Here is a 15,898-nt window from a genome sequence, read left to right on the forward strand (position 1 = left end):
CATGCAGAAGAATGAAACTAGACCACTCTCTTTCACCATACACAAAGATAAACTCAAAATGGATGAAAGATCTAAATGTGAGACAAGATTCCATCAAAATCCTAGAGGAGAACACAGGCAACACCCTTTTTGAACTCGGCCACAGTAACTTCTTGCAAGATACATCCACGAAGGCAAGAGAAACAAAAGCAAAAATGAACTATTGGGACTTCATCAAGATAAGAAGCTTTTGCACAGCAAAGGATACAGTCAACAAAACTACAAGACAACCTACAGAATGGGAGAAGATATTTGCAAATGACATATCAGATAAAGGGCTAGTTTCCAAGATCTATAAAGAACTTATTAAACTCAACACCAAAGAAACAAACAATCCAATCATGAAATGGGCAAAAGACATGAACAGAAATCTCACAAAGGAAGACATAGACATGGTCAACATGCACATGAGAAAATGCTCCGCATCACTTGCCATCAGGGAAATACAAATCAAAACCACAACGAGATACCACCTCATACCAGTGAGGATGGGGAAAATTAACAAGGCAGGAAACCACAAATGTTGGAGAGGATGCGGAGAAAAGGGAACCCTCTTACACTTTTGGTGGGAATGTGAACTGGTGCAGCCACTCTGGAAAACTGTGTGGAGGTTCCTCAAAGAGTTAAAAATAGACCTGCCCTACGACCCAGCAATTGCACTGTTGGGGATTTACCCCAAAGATACAGATGCAATGAAATGCCGGGACACCTGCACCCTGATGTTTATAGCAGCAATGTCCACAATAGCCAAACTGTGGAAGGAGCCTCGGTGTCCATCGAAAGATGAATGGATAAAGAAGATGTGGTTATGTATACAATGGAATATTACTCAGCCATTAGAAATGACAAATACCCACCATTTGCTTCAACGTGGATGGAACTGGAGGGTATTATGCTGAGTGAAGTAAGTCAATCGGAGAAGGACAAACATCATATGGTCTCATTCATTTGGGGAATGTAAAGAATAGTGATAGGGAATGGAAGGGAAGGGAGAAGAAATGGGTAGGAAATATCAGAAAGGGAGACAGAACATGAAGATTCCTGACTCTGGGAAACGAACTAGGGGCGGTGGAAGGGGAGGAGAGTGGGGGGTGGGGGTGAATGGGTGACGGGCACTGAGGGGGGCACTTGATGGGATGAGCACTGGGTGTTATTCTGTATGTTGGCAAATTGAACACCAATAAAAAATAAATTTATTTAAAAAAAAACAATTAACTGATTTTCCAAAACAAGGGATATCATAGAAATGAAATTCTATCTTCAAATTGTTGGAAGAAAATGACTGCAAATCTTGACATACATGAATTACCATGCAAAAGTATATATTCTTTCAAATATATACATGGGACATTTACAAAAAGTGATCATATGGCATGCTAAAAATCAACACTTTACAAACTTCAAAGGACTAAAATTATACAGATCATATTAAAAATAGCAGACAATAAGTAATAAGTTCAATAACAAAATACCTCATAAATCACTATAAGCCCAGAAATTAAGGGCTATACTTCTAAAAAGCCCATGAGTCAAAGCAGAAATCACAATCAAAATTAGAAAATATTTTGAATTTAATGGTAAATAGGATGTAACAATTTAGTGTATAACTATAACAAAGCCTTCTTTAGAGAGACAGTTACAACCTTAAATGCCTACATTAAAAAAGAACAGATGAAAATCAATGAGCTAAGTATCCATATCATGCATTCACAAACAGAATAGCAAATAAAACTCCAAAAAATTAGGAAAAAATAATTAAAATATAAACCTGGCAATTATAAAATACAAGATTCTAAGATAATCTAATAAAGACAGAAGATATAAAGGATAATATATTAAGATGTGGGCTTATTCCATGACTATATGGTATGTTTTACAATGAAAATGAATCCATAAAATTCGCTATTAATAAAATAAAGCCCAAAGTTGGTGCTTTGAAAAGACTAACAACATTACTAAATTCATGCCAATGCTGTTCAGTAAAAAGGGAAGCACAAATTAACACTAGCAGGAATTTAAAGGAGCTATCATTTCAGTTTCTACAGACACAAAATGAACAGAAGAACTTATAACAATTTTATGCCAGTATATTTGCAAATTTGACAAAGAATACAAAAAAATTAATTAATAAAAAAACACTCACTGGATAGTCTCTATAGTAGAGAAGGCAAACGATAGAATTAGTAAATTAAAGACAGATCAATAGAACATACTCAATCTGAACAGAGAGAAAACAGACAAAGTAAAAAATGGAATCCTCTGCTGAAACATTGTAATAGGGAAGGAACAGCCTTTTCAATAAATTGTGCTGGAGCAATTAAACATCCATCATCAAAAAAAAAAAAAAAACGGGGGGGGGGGGGGCAAAAAAAACCCAAACACTTTAAACAGAAAATAATTCAGGATGAATCATGCTCTTTAATGTAAAACATAAAACTTCAAGAAAAGAATAAGATGAAAATCTTTGGGACCTAAAACCAAGTGGTAGTCTTTGATTTGATAGCAAAATTATGCTTTATTCAATAAAAAGAAAAAAAACAGACTTCATCAAAATGAAAGTTTTTTCCAGCAAAAGATCCTGTTAAAAGGATGAAAAGGCAAATTATACACCAGGAAAAAATATTTGCAAATCACCTATCTGACAAATGCCTTGAATCTCAAGTAAATGAAGAATTCTCAAAACTTAATATTAAAAAATAATCAATCAATGGAATAAATCAATTATACAATAGTCAAAGGACAGACATTTCACTGAAAAGGCTATACAGATGGCAAATAAACATATGAAAAGATGCTTAATATTATCAGTCATTGAAGAAATGCAAATTAAAACCATAATGGGTTATCACTATACACCTAACAGAATGTCTAAAATGGAAAATAGTGATAACATCTAATTCTGGCAAGGGTGAGAATGTAAAATAAGTACAGATGCACTGAAAAATACATTGGCATCTCCTTTCAAAACTAAAAATGGACATATCAGAAGACCTAGCACTTTTGGGGCTTTATCCCAGAGAATTATAGACTTGAATTCATGCAGGAATTTGTAAATAAATGTTTATAGCAGCCTTATTTATAATAAATGAAAACTGGAGACTACCCAAATGTCTTTAAAGGGTGATGGATAAACAATCTGTGGTTATACCCAGAATGCATGTTATTCAGTAATAAAAAGGAACAATTACTGATAAACAAAACTCAGATGTGCCTCAGAATATAGGACTGAATGAAAAAAAGCCAATCTCAAAAAGATGTGTATTGGATGATTCCATGTATGTAACAATCATGAAATAAACTCTTTGCATAGAGATGAAGAACGGACTGGTGGACTGATGGTTGCCAGGAGTTAGGGTTGGGGTGGGTAGGGGATGGACGTGGCTATAAGGAGTAGTATAAAGGAGTCTTATAGTAATGGTACAACTGGGTATCTTGACTGCAGTGGTGGTTATGCAAGCAACATTGATGTCAGAATTGCATAGAATTATACACATATACAACAAATGAATATGTGTAACGGTTGAAATTCAATAAGCTCTATGGATTAAACCAATATCAATTTCTTGTTTTTGATATTTTACAGTTATATAACAATCATACTGGGGATGCTAAAAGAAGGGTACACAAGGCTTCTCAACATATTTGCTTGTAATCTGTGCCTGTATAATTATTTATTTTATTTATTTATTCATGAGAGACACAGAGAGAGAGAGAGGGAGAGAGAGAAAGAGAGAATGAGAGGCAGAGCCATAGGCAGAGGGAGAAACAGGCTCCCTGCCAGGAGCCCAATGCAGGACTCGATCTAAGGACCCCAGGACCATGAACTGAGCCAAAGGCTGACGCTCAATCATTGAGCCACCCAGGCACCCCTGTATAATTATTTCAAAGTAAATTTAAAAGCAAGATGATTGTGTAATTTCCTAAACACGTGATTGAAGTTGAAGAATTTCTAGTACGCAAACAAGAAGTGTTCCTCTTTCAGAAAATAGGTTTCCTTCACTACTAGAAAGTTCACTTTAGAAACTTTGCTTTTGCTAAGACCTACATTACTATCTGTTTTGGCTATTGGAATGAAAACTGAAGATGATTTTCACTTTTACAAAATGCTATTTACTTCTTTGCTTTACGCCCTTCTGGCTCACGAAAGGTTTCATAGGAACACTCTCCTATGCAGATAGAAAGGAAAACCGGTATTTGTAATTCAACCTATCAATATAATTCTTTTGGATTTAGGATTGTCTTGGTCTCTATGATAGCTATACTTATACATACAACTGTGCACACATACATACAATGTTTTTTTTCATTTTTTGTGTTTTTTTTTTATATAAAGCCATAAGTCTGAGAATTTAAAATCATCTCAAATATCAGAGTTTGTCTACAACAGGATACCTAGGGAAGGGCACAGAGAGTTGACATCTCCCATGGGATAATAAAAATTGTAAAGCTTCACTCACTTGGTATTTCTTTTCAGGTAGCTTTTTTAAGTGATTGGTTTGAAAATTTTCAAGAGATCAGAACAATTTTGTAATCTTGGATTTCACTTCAAAGCTCCAATCTGATTCCCCATGCACGTTTTCTTTCCTCTTTTCCTTAAAAAGAAGCTTATTTCTATATGCTGCTTCTGACTTGTCAATTTTACAAATGTGGCCAATGATCCGTGAAAACCAAACAATTCATTTTAACACCATTTAAATAAGGAAGGGAAGCAAACAGTTATGTCAGTTCAAGCCGAATAGACACAACCTGTGTTCCAATGAAACATGAAACTGCCAAATGGAATGTGACTTAGTTGTAGGTGCATAATATACGCAGCAAAATTTAGATTTTTTTATGACACATTTGATTGGAGAAGTGGATTTAATTCATGTTATTTTCATCATTGTTCTTTTTATATAAGAATTAGTTTTTACTTTAAAAATTTTATTTCTTATGTATATAGATGCTTGTGTGTGTGAGCATGCATGTGTGTTTTTCTTTTAGGTTTCCAATAGCTCATTTAAGACTTCGAAAATGCTTCAAGGGTCTAGATTCTCTCTTATGGAGTCTTATAAATGACCTCATGTCTTTTCATCTATATTCCTTCTAGCCCAATGGTTCTCTAGCTTGCTGCAAAATCGCTCCATTTGTTCAAATAGATTTCTGTGCCTACTTCCACTGTTTCTGATTTATGAGGACTAAGATACAACTTGAGAATGTGTGTTTCCAACAACGGTTTTAGGTGATGCAGGTTCTTCTGTTTAGGGGACTATAATTTGAGAACCACAGGTCTCATCCAGGGTGTTTGTCCATACATAGTAAAATTAGCTTTTCTGGAACAGCTAGTAATCTTTATGTCTTTCTCATTTATTGCCAGTTTTTACTCAGTTTGACTTTGTTCATGATCTAATGGGGAAAAACAGCGCCGATTCCTCCAAAGCTCTGTTCAAAATTCATTTACTTAAAGTTTGTTTACCTAATTATCAGATGTGAAACAGAGTAACAATTTCAAACTTGAGTTTACAAAATCTGTGCACTAAAGCCTATATACTTTATCAGAAAACTCACTGGGCCTTCCTCCAGTTTTAATTACTCTTCTTTTTGACACAATTCTTACATATTTCTTCCTGTGTGATTTTTTTAAAAAGATTTTACTTATTTATTCATGAGAGATACAGAGAGAGAGAGGCAGAGACACAGGCAGAGGGAGAAGCAGGCTCCACGCAGGGAGCCCGATGGGGGACCCGATGTGGGACCCGATGTGGGACTCGATGTGGGACTCGATGTGGGACTCGATCCCGGGTCTCCAGGATCACGCCATGGACCCAAGGTGGCGCTAAACCGCTGAGCCACCCGGGCTGCCCCTCTTCCTGTGTGATTTGTAGTCTTTCCCAGTTCAGAGACCCCAAGGGTAGTAAGGAGCTCCTTTCTGGGTCCCCCCTACAGGCTGTAGGTTTCTTTCTGGGTTCTCTTGCTTTTTTCTCCCCCTTTAACAGAGGGCACCCTGGGTATCTGTCCTTGCCTTCGTGATTTTAGAGGTTGGTGCTTTCCCAAGAACTAAGTCACGGGCTTACGTGCTTCCCCCTCCCTTAACATCACCTCCCCTAAGGTGTGTGCTTTGGCCCCCCCTCCCTCCTCTAGGGATGAGTCCCCCTCCAGAGGAGATTGGATCAACCTGTGCCGTCCCGGTCCCATCCCACTCAGACAGGTCTTGCTTTCATTTCTGGCTAGTGAGTTAGACTTTTGTGTTTTTGAGGTTTATTAGCAGGTCTGCTCAGGAACTAGACTAACCAGTAGCTTTATATTGGATAACCCCAGTATATTGTTTTGGGGGCTGATAAAGCAGGTGTAGACCCCATCTTAGATCCCAGTGATATGCCCTTTAGCTCCCCACCCCCAGCCTCCATGGGAGTAACAGGAGTGATGATAAAAGTTTTCATTAAAAAAAAAAAAAGACACATTTGCTAGTGTCTAACTTGTAAAACAGCAGATAAGAACATAGAAACCCAAAGTAAACAATCCAGGTGAAGGATGAGGATGGTAGTACATAGTAGTTACTGAGTCCCTGGTTTGTACCAAGCACTGTGCTAGATAATCTAATGACATTATGTCATCTACCCTACCTGAAAACCTATGAAAGTCCCTGTTCTACAGAAGCAGACACTGAGACAGACTTTGGAGTGCATAATACTGGTTAGGGATCAATACTTACAAAGGAAGGAATAGGAAGCTGGATCGGGTCGAGGGAAAAGCTGAATGACAATGCAAGCCCCAACAAAGTTTGCCAAACCAGCACGGGGATCTGGAGCAAGATTTGCTTGTCATGGTGTCCCATTGGATTGCAATGGCTAGATGTATGTGCCCATACTTCACTGAAAATGGGCAAACCTGGAAAGAGTAGGACCTCAGACAAGGAGGCTTTGTGTGGCTAGGGATGGCCCTGAAGCAGTCCACAGACTATGCCTCCTATCTCTGTGCTGGGAGTGAGGCACTTCTTTGAAGGAGAATTTGGGTGTTTGTCAAGTTTGTCACTTATTTGTCCAAGGATCATCTCAGTGAAAATTCAAACTCAGGTCTATCTGATTCTTTTTACAATATACTTCATTGTTTTCTGAAAAGTATTTGCTAAGTATATGTCTTAACCTTGTCTTGAGGAATTCATCATGGACATTCAGTGCATTGTGTGACAATGAAACCATGACCTCAGGTATCACTGAACAATGTAGCAGTTTGTCCCTACATGAATGGTCTCCAAATTTCACTGTAATTTTGTCACCTGTCATCCGGTCAGGGTGTTGCACGAGTATGGAATCCATGAATAGTCTATTGCTTTCACCCACGCTGCCATCATTTTTCATCCTGATAACTAAATCTCCTGACTGGCCTTCCTGCTTCCATTCTTGTCCCCCTCCAACAACTAGATAGATTATGAAAATGCATTCTTGCCACAACTCTGCTCAAATATTTGAAGTTATTTCTCTTCCCATGTATGTATGTGTGTGTGTGTATATATATATATATATATATATATATATATATATATATTCTAAGTGTGTATAATTTTATTCCTGACACCATTTTTGCAGTATGCAGTTGTTACATACACACTCAAACTGGTCATTATCTGTATCTTCCATACTATAATTTCAGATTCTTCTAAAGTTTTTATCTGTCATGTTCACTCCTGAACACCAAAATCTAAAAAAAAAACAACAAAAAAACAAAACAAAACAAAACAAAAAAACCTTTTGTTACCCATTGAGTAATTACTAAATATTTTGTAAATACTAAATTGAATGAAAGAATGGTGAAATAAATAAATAGATATATATGTAAGTATCAGAAGACTGATTTGGGTTCAAAGTCTAGTTTTAAGACCTACCCATCTAGTTAAATTACACCAAACTCTAAACTTTGTTTTGTTTTCCATCTTAATTGAAGTTAATACATTGACATTTAAAATATATATATTTATTTGAGAGAGGCAGAGACCGAGTGAGCGAGAGGGAATGAGTGAGAGAGCAACGAAGACTCCCCACCCTATCAGGAAGCCTGACATGGGGATCCCATCCTGTGACTCCAGGATCATGACCCAAGCTGAAGGCAGACATCTAACCTAACGGAGAGAGCTACCCAGGCATCTCAATACATTGGCAATTTTAATGAAAAAAATAGCATATAAAGAAAATGCTATGGAAATATGTAAAGAAATGCTTTACATATTTATGTTTTGTGTTTGACAAAGTTGGTCTTCAAACAGGTCCTTATCTATGAAATTATTTTGAGGCTGCTTGATATATATGTGCTAGGCAGCCTGGTCCTCCCAAATCCTCCTCCTGAACACTCCATGGCTTATGCACACTCACAGTACCCCAATTCATTACCTCCTTTCTACATCTACTCTTGTTGGCCCTATCACCATTCACCTGCTCCTTCTACCTGCTCCAGATGCTTCTCCATTCAGCATCGTCCCTCCTCAAAAATACTACCCACATTGATCTTTCCTGGTTTTCAGAAACAATTGCAATTATACATGGTGTCATACTGTTCGATATTCAGTTTTGTTGTTTAATATAATGTTCTATATCACATGCATAGATCCCTTCTGAGGAGAGAGAAGTCCTTGAGGAGAGAGATGGGTTCTCTCTCATTCTTTTTACTGTGCCACAAACTTGCCATCTCTCCACAAAGATAAGCAGATGCTTGACAGAACTCTAAATAGAGGTTATTTTTCTTAACACAGCAATTTCTGATCTCTGCAGCTTTTATATGCCCCCTCTCAGTAAAGGAATTGAACCATTTTCATTAGATAGATTACTGAAGAATAAGCAAGGAATATTTCCTGATCCCAGACCTACATTCAAAGAGCAGGCTGTGGAAAGCAGGGTTTCAAGGCTTCAAACTAAGTATTAAGCTCCAATTAGACTGTCCCTGCTGAATGGTTTGTCATGGTCTATCTTCAGGATAAAATAGTTTGTGGTCTGCGACTGATATAAAACTTTCCTAAACCAGCTCCCAGATCCTTGGAACTCACTCCATTCATAGCACCGTTTTTACTTTGTACGAGTGGTCATGGTTTTGCAAAAACAAAAAAGCAGAAATTCTTGCCTTCTACTCCCTAGTGTGACAGCAGAAGACATAATAGAGATGAAGACCATGCAAGTTCTGAGACCTAATGTAGTCTGGGAATTTAAAAAGAGGGCTTTAGAATCATCTGGATGGACTCTGGACAAAATTATGCTTCTAATAAGAAAACATTGCCTTTCAGTGGTTTTGAGCATCATTTCCTTGTCCTTATTTTTCCTCACATTCTTCCTAAGTTCTGGCTGTTACTGGCTTGTCCAGTACCTGGAGCTCGTCACTCCATTTCCAAAGAGCTATCATTTCACTTCTTCCTGCTCCAATACAATGTAATTGCTTATGTTCTATCCTCTGAAGAGCATGGTAAGATCCTGAAGCTGATATTAAAAATTTTAAGAAAAACAGCAATGACTTGGAGCCCCAAAGTATAATGTAGTGTGATTTCTAATCAGACATACTGGACATGTTCTCATAGCCCTATCTAGCTGTGTGACCTTGAGCAAGTCACAGAATGTATTAAAGCTTCAGATGACCCATCGGTAAATAGACATCATAAAGGAGCCTACTTGGTGGCCTTGTAGTGAAGATGAAATGAAATTATGTGTGATAAGTGCCTGGTATGGAGCCTTGCAATACTAAATGCATCATGAATATCAGTATTAAAATGGATATTGTTCTTAGAGAAAATACAACTTTAAACAGAGCCCTTCAATATTTTTGTTTAAAGACCTCATTAATAACAAAGGACATGAAGCATCAAAACTTGTTTCTTTTTCTTGGTATAAAGGGACTTGGATTCACCAAAATGCATTCAGGATGCAGCCACCTACTCTACCAAACAAGCATGACAAGAAACAGCTGTTATCATCAGTGCTTTCCTTTCAATCACTTTCAACGAGGGGGAAGAAGAGCCTCCAAGTAAAAACCCTAATTTCTCTGCCTCATAGCCCTGAACAGAAGCACCAGCATGATTTCCTTTAGAACCTTCCAGACTTTAACATTATTATTCTAGGATTCTTCACAAAACTCTTCTGAGCTAGAGATGATGCAGGTGTCAGCATCCTTGTTTATACATTAAAAATAAATAAATAAAATGGAGACCTAACAGTTGAAGACTCATATAAGAAAAAGAGTACATGTGATCAGGGTTTTAGTCTTAAATTTGTCACTAATAACAGCATTATTTTACTGAAATTGATTTCTACCAGTATATTTACTTCTCAAATATTCTCATCCATCCACTGCTTGCCTTACAACTACACAGGGCAGTTAGAGGATTAAAATAAAGTGTGAATGGAAAGTATTTTGAAAAAGAACAACTACTCTACAATTATAGGAACAATTATTCCCATCACAAACACCAGAGCCAGAAGCCAAATTTGCATATCAACACTTCATTATTGGAGACGTTGGTACGTGAGCAATTTTAAAAAGATTGTAATTTGAGTTTTCATGGTTTTTGCACTTTCTGTGACTATCTTGTTTACTTGCTTTTCTCTAAAAGGAAAAGTCTGTCAAATCTGCTAAATTACTCAGTTTACTGTCATTTTTCATATTTGTTTCAGTGATGTTTGTGAGTCACACCACTGCTAATCTGCAATTACCCAGGCTGAGACAGGGGTCCCATTGAATACCTTTGAGCCTGGGGAAGCAGAAGCAGAGCAGAATGGTGAGGGGAAAGCAAGTGTCAGCCTGTGTTGGAATGATGGAGAGCAATCATTCTATAGACAATCTGATTAACTTTTGCCCGAAAAAGGTTCCCTCATGTTCTCAAATCCACTAGCTTACAAGAGCCACTTGTAGCTCTCTTGACTGGCATTCAATTAAAGGTTTATGTTCTCTAGGAATTCTGAGAAGTGCAGTAAAGGTGGCCATATAATCACCAATGGTATATTTCCATTTCTCAGGGTGCTCCCTCATGTCACTTCCCAGAGGTCCTTAAAAAAAAAAAAAAAGAAAGTAGAATATCCCCACTTTTAAGAGGAGTACCTGAAAGGTTCACCACTAGACCTATACTTACTTCTCTTCTTCCTTTATGACAAATATCACAGAATAGATTCATATTTAGCTGGTGAGACAAACTTGAATTCCTATCTAACCATATTATTCTAAACATTGCTTTGGAGAAAGAGAAACAACAAAGAATGTAGGAAAACGGGTGCGGAGGAGACATATAGCTCCTAAAAAACAGCTGCCACTTTAAGATGCTTAGATTTTCAAGTAAAATATAGAAAAACATGCAACTACAAAAATGTACTGCACTAAATCATAGAAATGTTTCTGTATTAAGCATAGATTTATAAGCATTGACCCTATGAGATATTTTCACTGTAAGTAAACATAAAATGCATTGGATACAAAAGTCCAAATATATATAACATTTAAAATAGAAAAGAATTGTTTTAGTAAAGATTCTTACCTTACCAAAAGGCTTTATTAGGAGGCTACTTTAAGTCTAAAAAACATTAACTGGAAACATACAAACTATTCAAATCCAGTTCAAAATTAAAGTCAATGCAAGTAAAGATAAAGTATCTAAAATTAGAACTAAACCGTTCAATTTAGAGAATTTGATTTATAAAAATTTGATTTGCATGCAACTTCTTAGCAATTTGATTTTGTACAAAGTAAGTCATGGCAATAGAATTGTGAGATGATTTGTCTGCTCCCTGAACTAGGTTTTGGTCATTTAATCTCTTTAGGAGTACTAAGGACAACTGAAGTATTATTACCTTGCAAAGATGAGGCCATCTCAGCTTGCCCATCAGGCTCTGATAATGTCTGATCAGAGAAGAATAAACCATAATGAACTACGTGAAATCTGGTAATGGCTCACAATCCATGGTTCCTATATTATCAGAAACTAGCCATGGTTTCTGCATTATCAATTTTGTTGGGAGAAATGAACTGAGATCACAATGAGATCTCAAGCTGCAGGGGAAGCTTGAAGCAGATTGATGTTATATGGAAGCCATTTATACAATCTGACAAGTGGGGCTTGTTTTAATTCTGGAGGGTGGGAAGGGTCCTGTGAACTCTAATGGTTAGTTTGGTCTTTACACGGTAGCTGGATCCCAAGAGCAAGCATTTTAAGTGGCAAATGACGAAGCTACAGAACTCTTACAGCTCAAACTCTGAAAGTGTATAGCATCACCTCTACTAAAGTCTACTACCCAAAACAAATGGCAAAGCCAGCCCAGATCCAAGGAGATGGGAGAAACAGATTATGCCTCCGGTTGAAGTGGTGAGGACACTGTAAAGTAGCATGTGGGATGAGATATTTTGTCGCAATCTACCACAGGATTTCGAAGATTTCTTAGAAAAATCACAGCATCATTTATTTCTCATAATTCTCAGTATGAACCTTGGTAAGTGGTCATACTTTGCCAAGTGCTATATACCCTTGGAGTTAGGAACAAACAAAAATTTGGCACTCACCTGGCGGAATTGTTCTAGGTCGATTTTGTTACCCACCAGCACCAGGGGAATTTCGTAGGTGTGGCGGACTTGAAAAATGAGCTCTTTAAACTTGGCAGCTTCCTGGAATGATTGGCGGTCAGTGACAGAGTAGCAGATGATGAATCCCTCCCCACCTCGCATGTACTGCTCCCGCATGGCTGTGAACTCTGCCTGCAGGAAAAGAGCAAAACTGTTATGTAATTTAAGACAATGAAGCCAACCCGTCAATAAAATAAAAGGTCAAAAGTAGATAAACTATGAGACGAAGTAGTTGGGTGGAAATTTTGTAGAAGTTTATTTCTGGGTTTTGGATGTAGAAAAGTATGAGGTCTAAATGTACAATTATGAAATCTGAATGCTTTAAAGTGTGCTGAGTGTTGATCTTTAATCATAGAAAATTTGATTCAATAGATCTTGGGAGAGATATGTTAAATAGTAGGTTAACTAATGAACTCTTAGGGATTAGATATATCCTTTTAGTAGCTTTCTACTTAATGGTCTAGTTTTAAGAAACAGAATCTAAATTTGTTTACTCTGAAACCTAGAGGAACTAATTTTCTCCTCAAAAAGATGAAAAGAAACACAAGTTTAACCTTGATTATCCCTGTGAACCGAGGAAGTTATAAATATAGATAATCCCAGACTCAGTTATGTGCTTGGGTTTTCTTAGACTTGTCTCCCTAAGGAGCATAAACAGAGGACGCTTGATGGTTAGTTAAGTCATGGGGCACTTTCCACCTTGTGTTTTCTCTTATATCCTTTTCTCTCTCTGCAGAGGACAGAATGGAAGGAGGGAAGATGGCGGAAGAGCAGGGTCCCCAAATCACCTGTCTCCACCAAATTACCTAGAAAACCTTCCAATCATCCTGAAAATCTATGAATTCGGCCTGAGAATTAAAGAGAGACCAGCTGGAATGCAACAGTGAGAAGAGTTCGCGCTTCTATCAAGGTAGGAAGACGGGGAAAAAGAAGTAAAGAAACGGGATCCCTGGGTGGCGCAGCGGTTTGGCGCCTGCCTTTGGCCCAGGGCGCGATCCTGGAGACCCGGGATCGAATCCCACATCGGGCTCCCTGCGTGGAGCCTGCTTCTCCCTCTGTCTATGTCTCTGCCTCTGCCTCTCTCTCTCTCTCTCTCTGTGACTATCATAAATAAATAAAAAAAATTAAAAAAAAAAAAGAAGAAGTAAAGAAACAAAAGGCCTCCAAGGGGGAGGGGCCCCGCGAGGAGCCGGGCTGAGGCCGGGGCGAGTGTCCCCAGGACAGGAGAGCCCCGTCCCGGAGAAGCAGGAGCTGCACCGACCTTCCCGGGCGGAAAGGGGCTCGCAGGGAGGTGGAGCAGGACCCAGGAGGGCGGGGATGCCCTCGGGCTCCCGGGGACAGTAACAGCAACTGCGCGCCCAGGAGAGTCCGCCGAGCTCCCTAAGGGCTGCAGCACGCACGGCGGGACCCGGCGGGACCCGGAGCAGCTGAAGGGGCTCGGGCGGCGGCTCCGCGGAGGGGGCTGCGGGGCCCCGGGAGCAGCTCGGAGGGGCTCGGGCAGAGGAAGAGGCTCCGTGCGGAGGGGGCTGCGCGGTTCCAGGAGCAGCTCGGAGGGGCTCGGGCGGCGGCTCCGCGGAGGGGGTTGCGCGGCCCGGGAGCGCGAATCCACCAGCGCAGGCTCCGGAGCACAGGGCACCGGGACACGGCCCAGGATCCCGCCTCCCCGGGACAGGCAGAGGCCGGGAGGGCCCAGGACAGCAAGGACGCTCCTGCCCCAGCTGAGCACATCAGCGGCCCCGCCCGGAGCCTCCAGGCCCTGCAGACGGAGTTCCTGCCGGAGCTGAATCCAGGTTTCCAGAGCTTCCCCGCCACTGGGGCTGTTCCTCCTGCGGCCTCACGGGGTAAACAACCCCCACTGAGCCCTGCACCAGGCAGGGGCACAGCAGCTCCCCCAAGTGCTCACACCTGAAAATCAGCACAACAGGCCCCTCCCCCAGAACACCAGCTAGACGGACAATTTCAGGAGAAGCCAAGGGACTTAAAGTACACAGAATCAGAAGATACTCCCCGGTGGTTCTTTTTTGTTTTGTTTTGTTTTGTTTTGTTTTGCTTTCTGATTTGTTTCCTTCCCCCACCCCCTTTTTTTTCTTTCTTTTTCTTTCTCTTTTTCTTCTCTCTTTTTTTTTCTTTTCGTTTTTTTCTTCTTTCTTCCCTTTTTTTTCCTCTTTCTCTTTTCTTTCCTTCTTTATCTCCTCTCTTTTTCTCTTTTTCCCAATACAACTTGCTTTTGGCCACTCTGCACTGAGCAAAATGACTAGAAGGAAAACCTCACCTCAAAAGAAAGAATCAGAAACAGTCCTCTCTCCCACAGAGTTACAAAATCTGGATTACAATTCAATGTCAGAAAGCCAATTCAGAAGCACTATTATACAGCTACTGGTGGCTCTAGAAAAAAGTATAAAGGACTCAAGAGACTTCATGACTGCAGAATTTAGAGCTAATCAGGCAGAAATTAAAAATCAATTGAATGAGATGCAATCCAAACTAGAAGTCCTAACGACGAGGGTTAACGAGGTGGAAGAACGAGTGAGTGACCTAGAAGACAAGTTGATAGCAAAGAGGGAAACTGAGGAAAAAAGAGACAAACAATTAAAAGACCATGAAGACAGATTAAGGGAAATAAACGACAGCCTGAGGAAGAAAAACCTACGTTTAATTGGGGTTCCCGAGGGCGCCGAAAGGGACAGAGGGCCAGAATATGTATTTGAACAAATTCTAGCTGAAAACTTTCCTAATCTGGGAAGGGAAACAGGCATTCAGATCCAGGAAATAGAGAGATCCCCCCCTAAAATCAATAAAAACCGTTCAACACCTCGACATTTAATTGTGAAGCTTGCAAATTCCAAAGATAAAGAGAAGATCCTTAAAGCAGCAAGAGACAAGAAATCCCTGACTTTTATGGGGAGGAGTATTAGGGTAACAGCAGACCTCTCCACAGAGACCTGGCAGGCCAGAAAGGGCTGGCAGGATATATTCAGGGTCCTAAATGAGAAGAACATGCAACCAAGAATACTTTATCCAGCAAGGCTCTCATTCAAAATGGAAGGAGAGATAAAGAGCTTCCAAGACAGGCAGCAACTAAAAGAATATGTGACCTCCAAACCAGCTCTGCAAGAAATTTTAAGGGGGCCTCTTAAAATTCCCCTTTAAGAAGAAGTTCAGTGAAACAGTCCAAAAAACAATGACTGAATAGATATCATGGTGACACTAAACTCATATCTGTCAATAGTAACTTTGAACGTGAACGGGCTTAATGACCCCATCAAAAGGCGCAGGGTTTCAGACTGGATAAAAAAGCAGG

The 15,898-nt window shown here is 39.4% G+C and overlaps 1 protein-coding gene across 8 annotated transcripts in view; it reads right to left on the reverse strand.

Moving 5' to 3' along the window:
• The window catches only part of RIT2 (Ras like without CAAX 2), a 476,484-nt gene that overhangs the window by 180,468 nt on the left and 280,118 nt on the right, over window positions 1-15,898 (reverse strand). For 7 of the 8 annotated variants that reach the window (XM_077900607.1, XM_077900609.1, XM_077900608.1 and 4 more), the window contains one exon: window positions 12,538-12,729. In XM_077900607.1, the coding sequence (XP_077756733.1) occupies window positions 12,538-12,729 (192 nt within the window). Of the gene's footprint in view, window positions 1-11,831; window positions 11,881-12,537; window positions 12,730-15,898 lie in introns of all 8 variants that reach the window. The other variant, XM_077900613.1, reaches the window with a different exon arrangement.

The sequence above is a fragment of the Canis aureus genome, chromosome 6 (genome assembly GCF_053574225.1).
Source record: "Canis aureus isolate CA01 chromosome 6, VMU_Caureus_v.1.0, whole genome shotgun sequence".
In the NCBI taxonomy this organism is placed as follows: domain Eukaryota; kingdom Metazoa; phylum Chordata; class Mammalia; order Carnivora; family Canidae; genus Canis; species Canis aureus.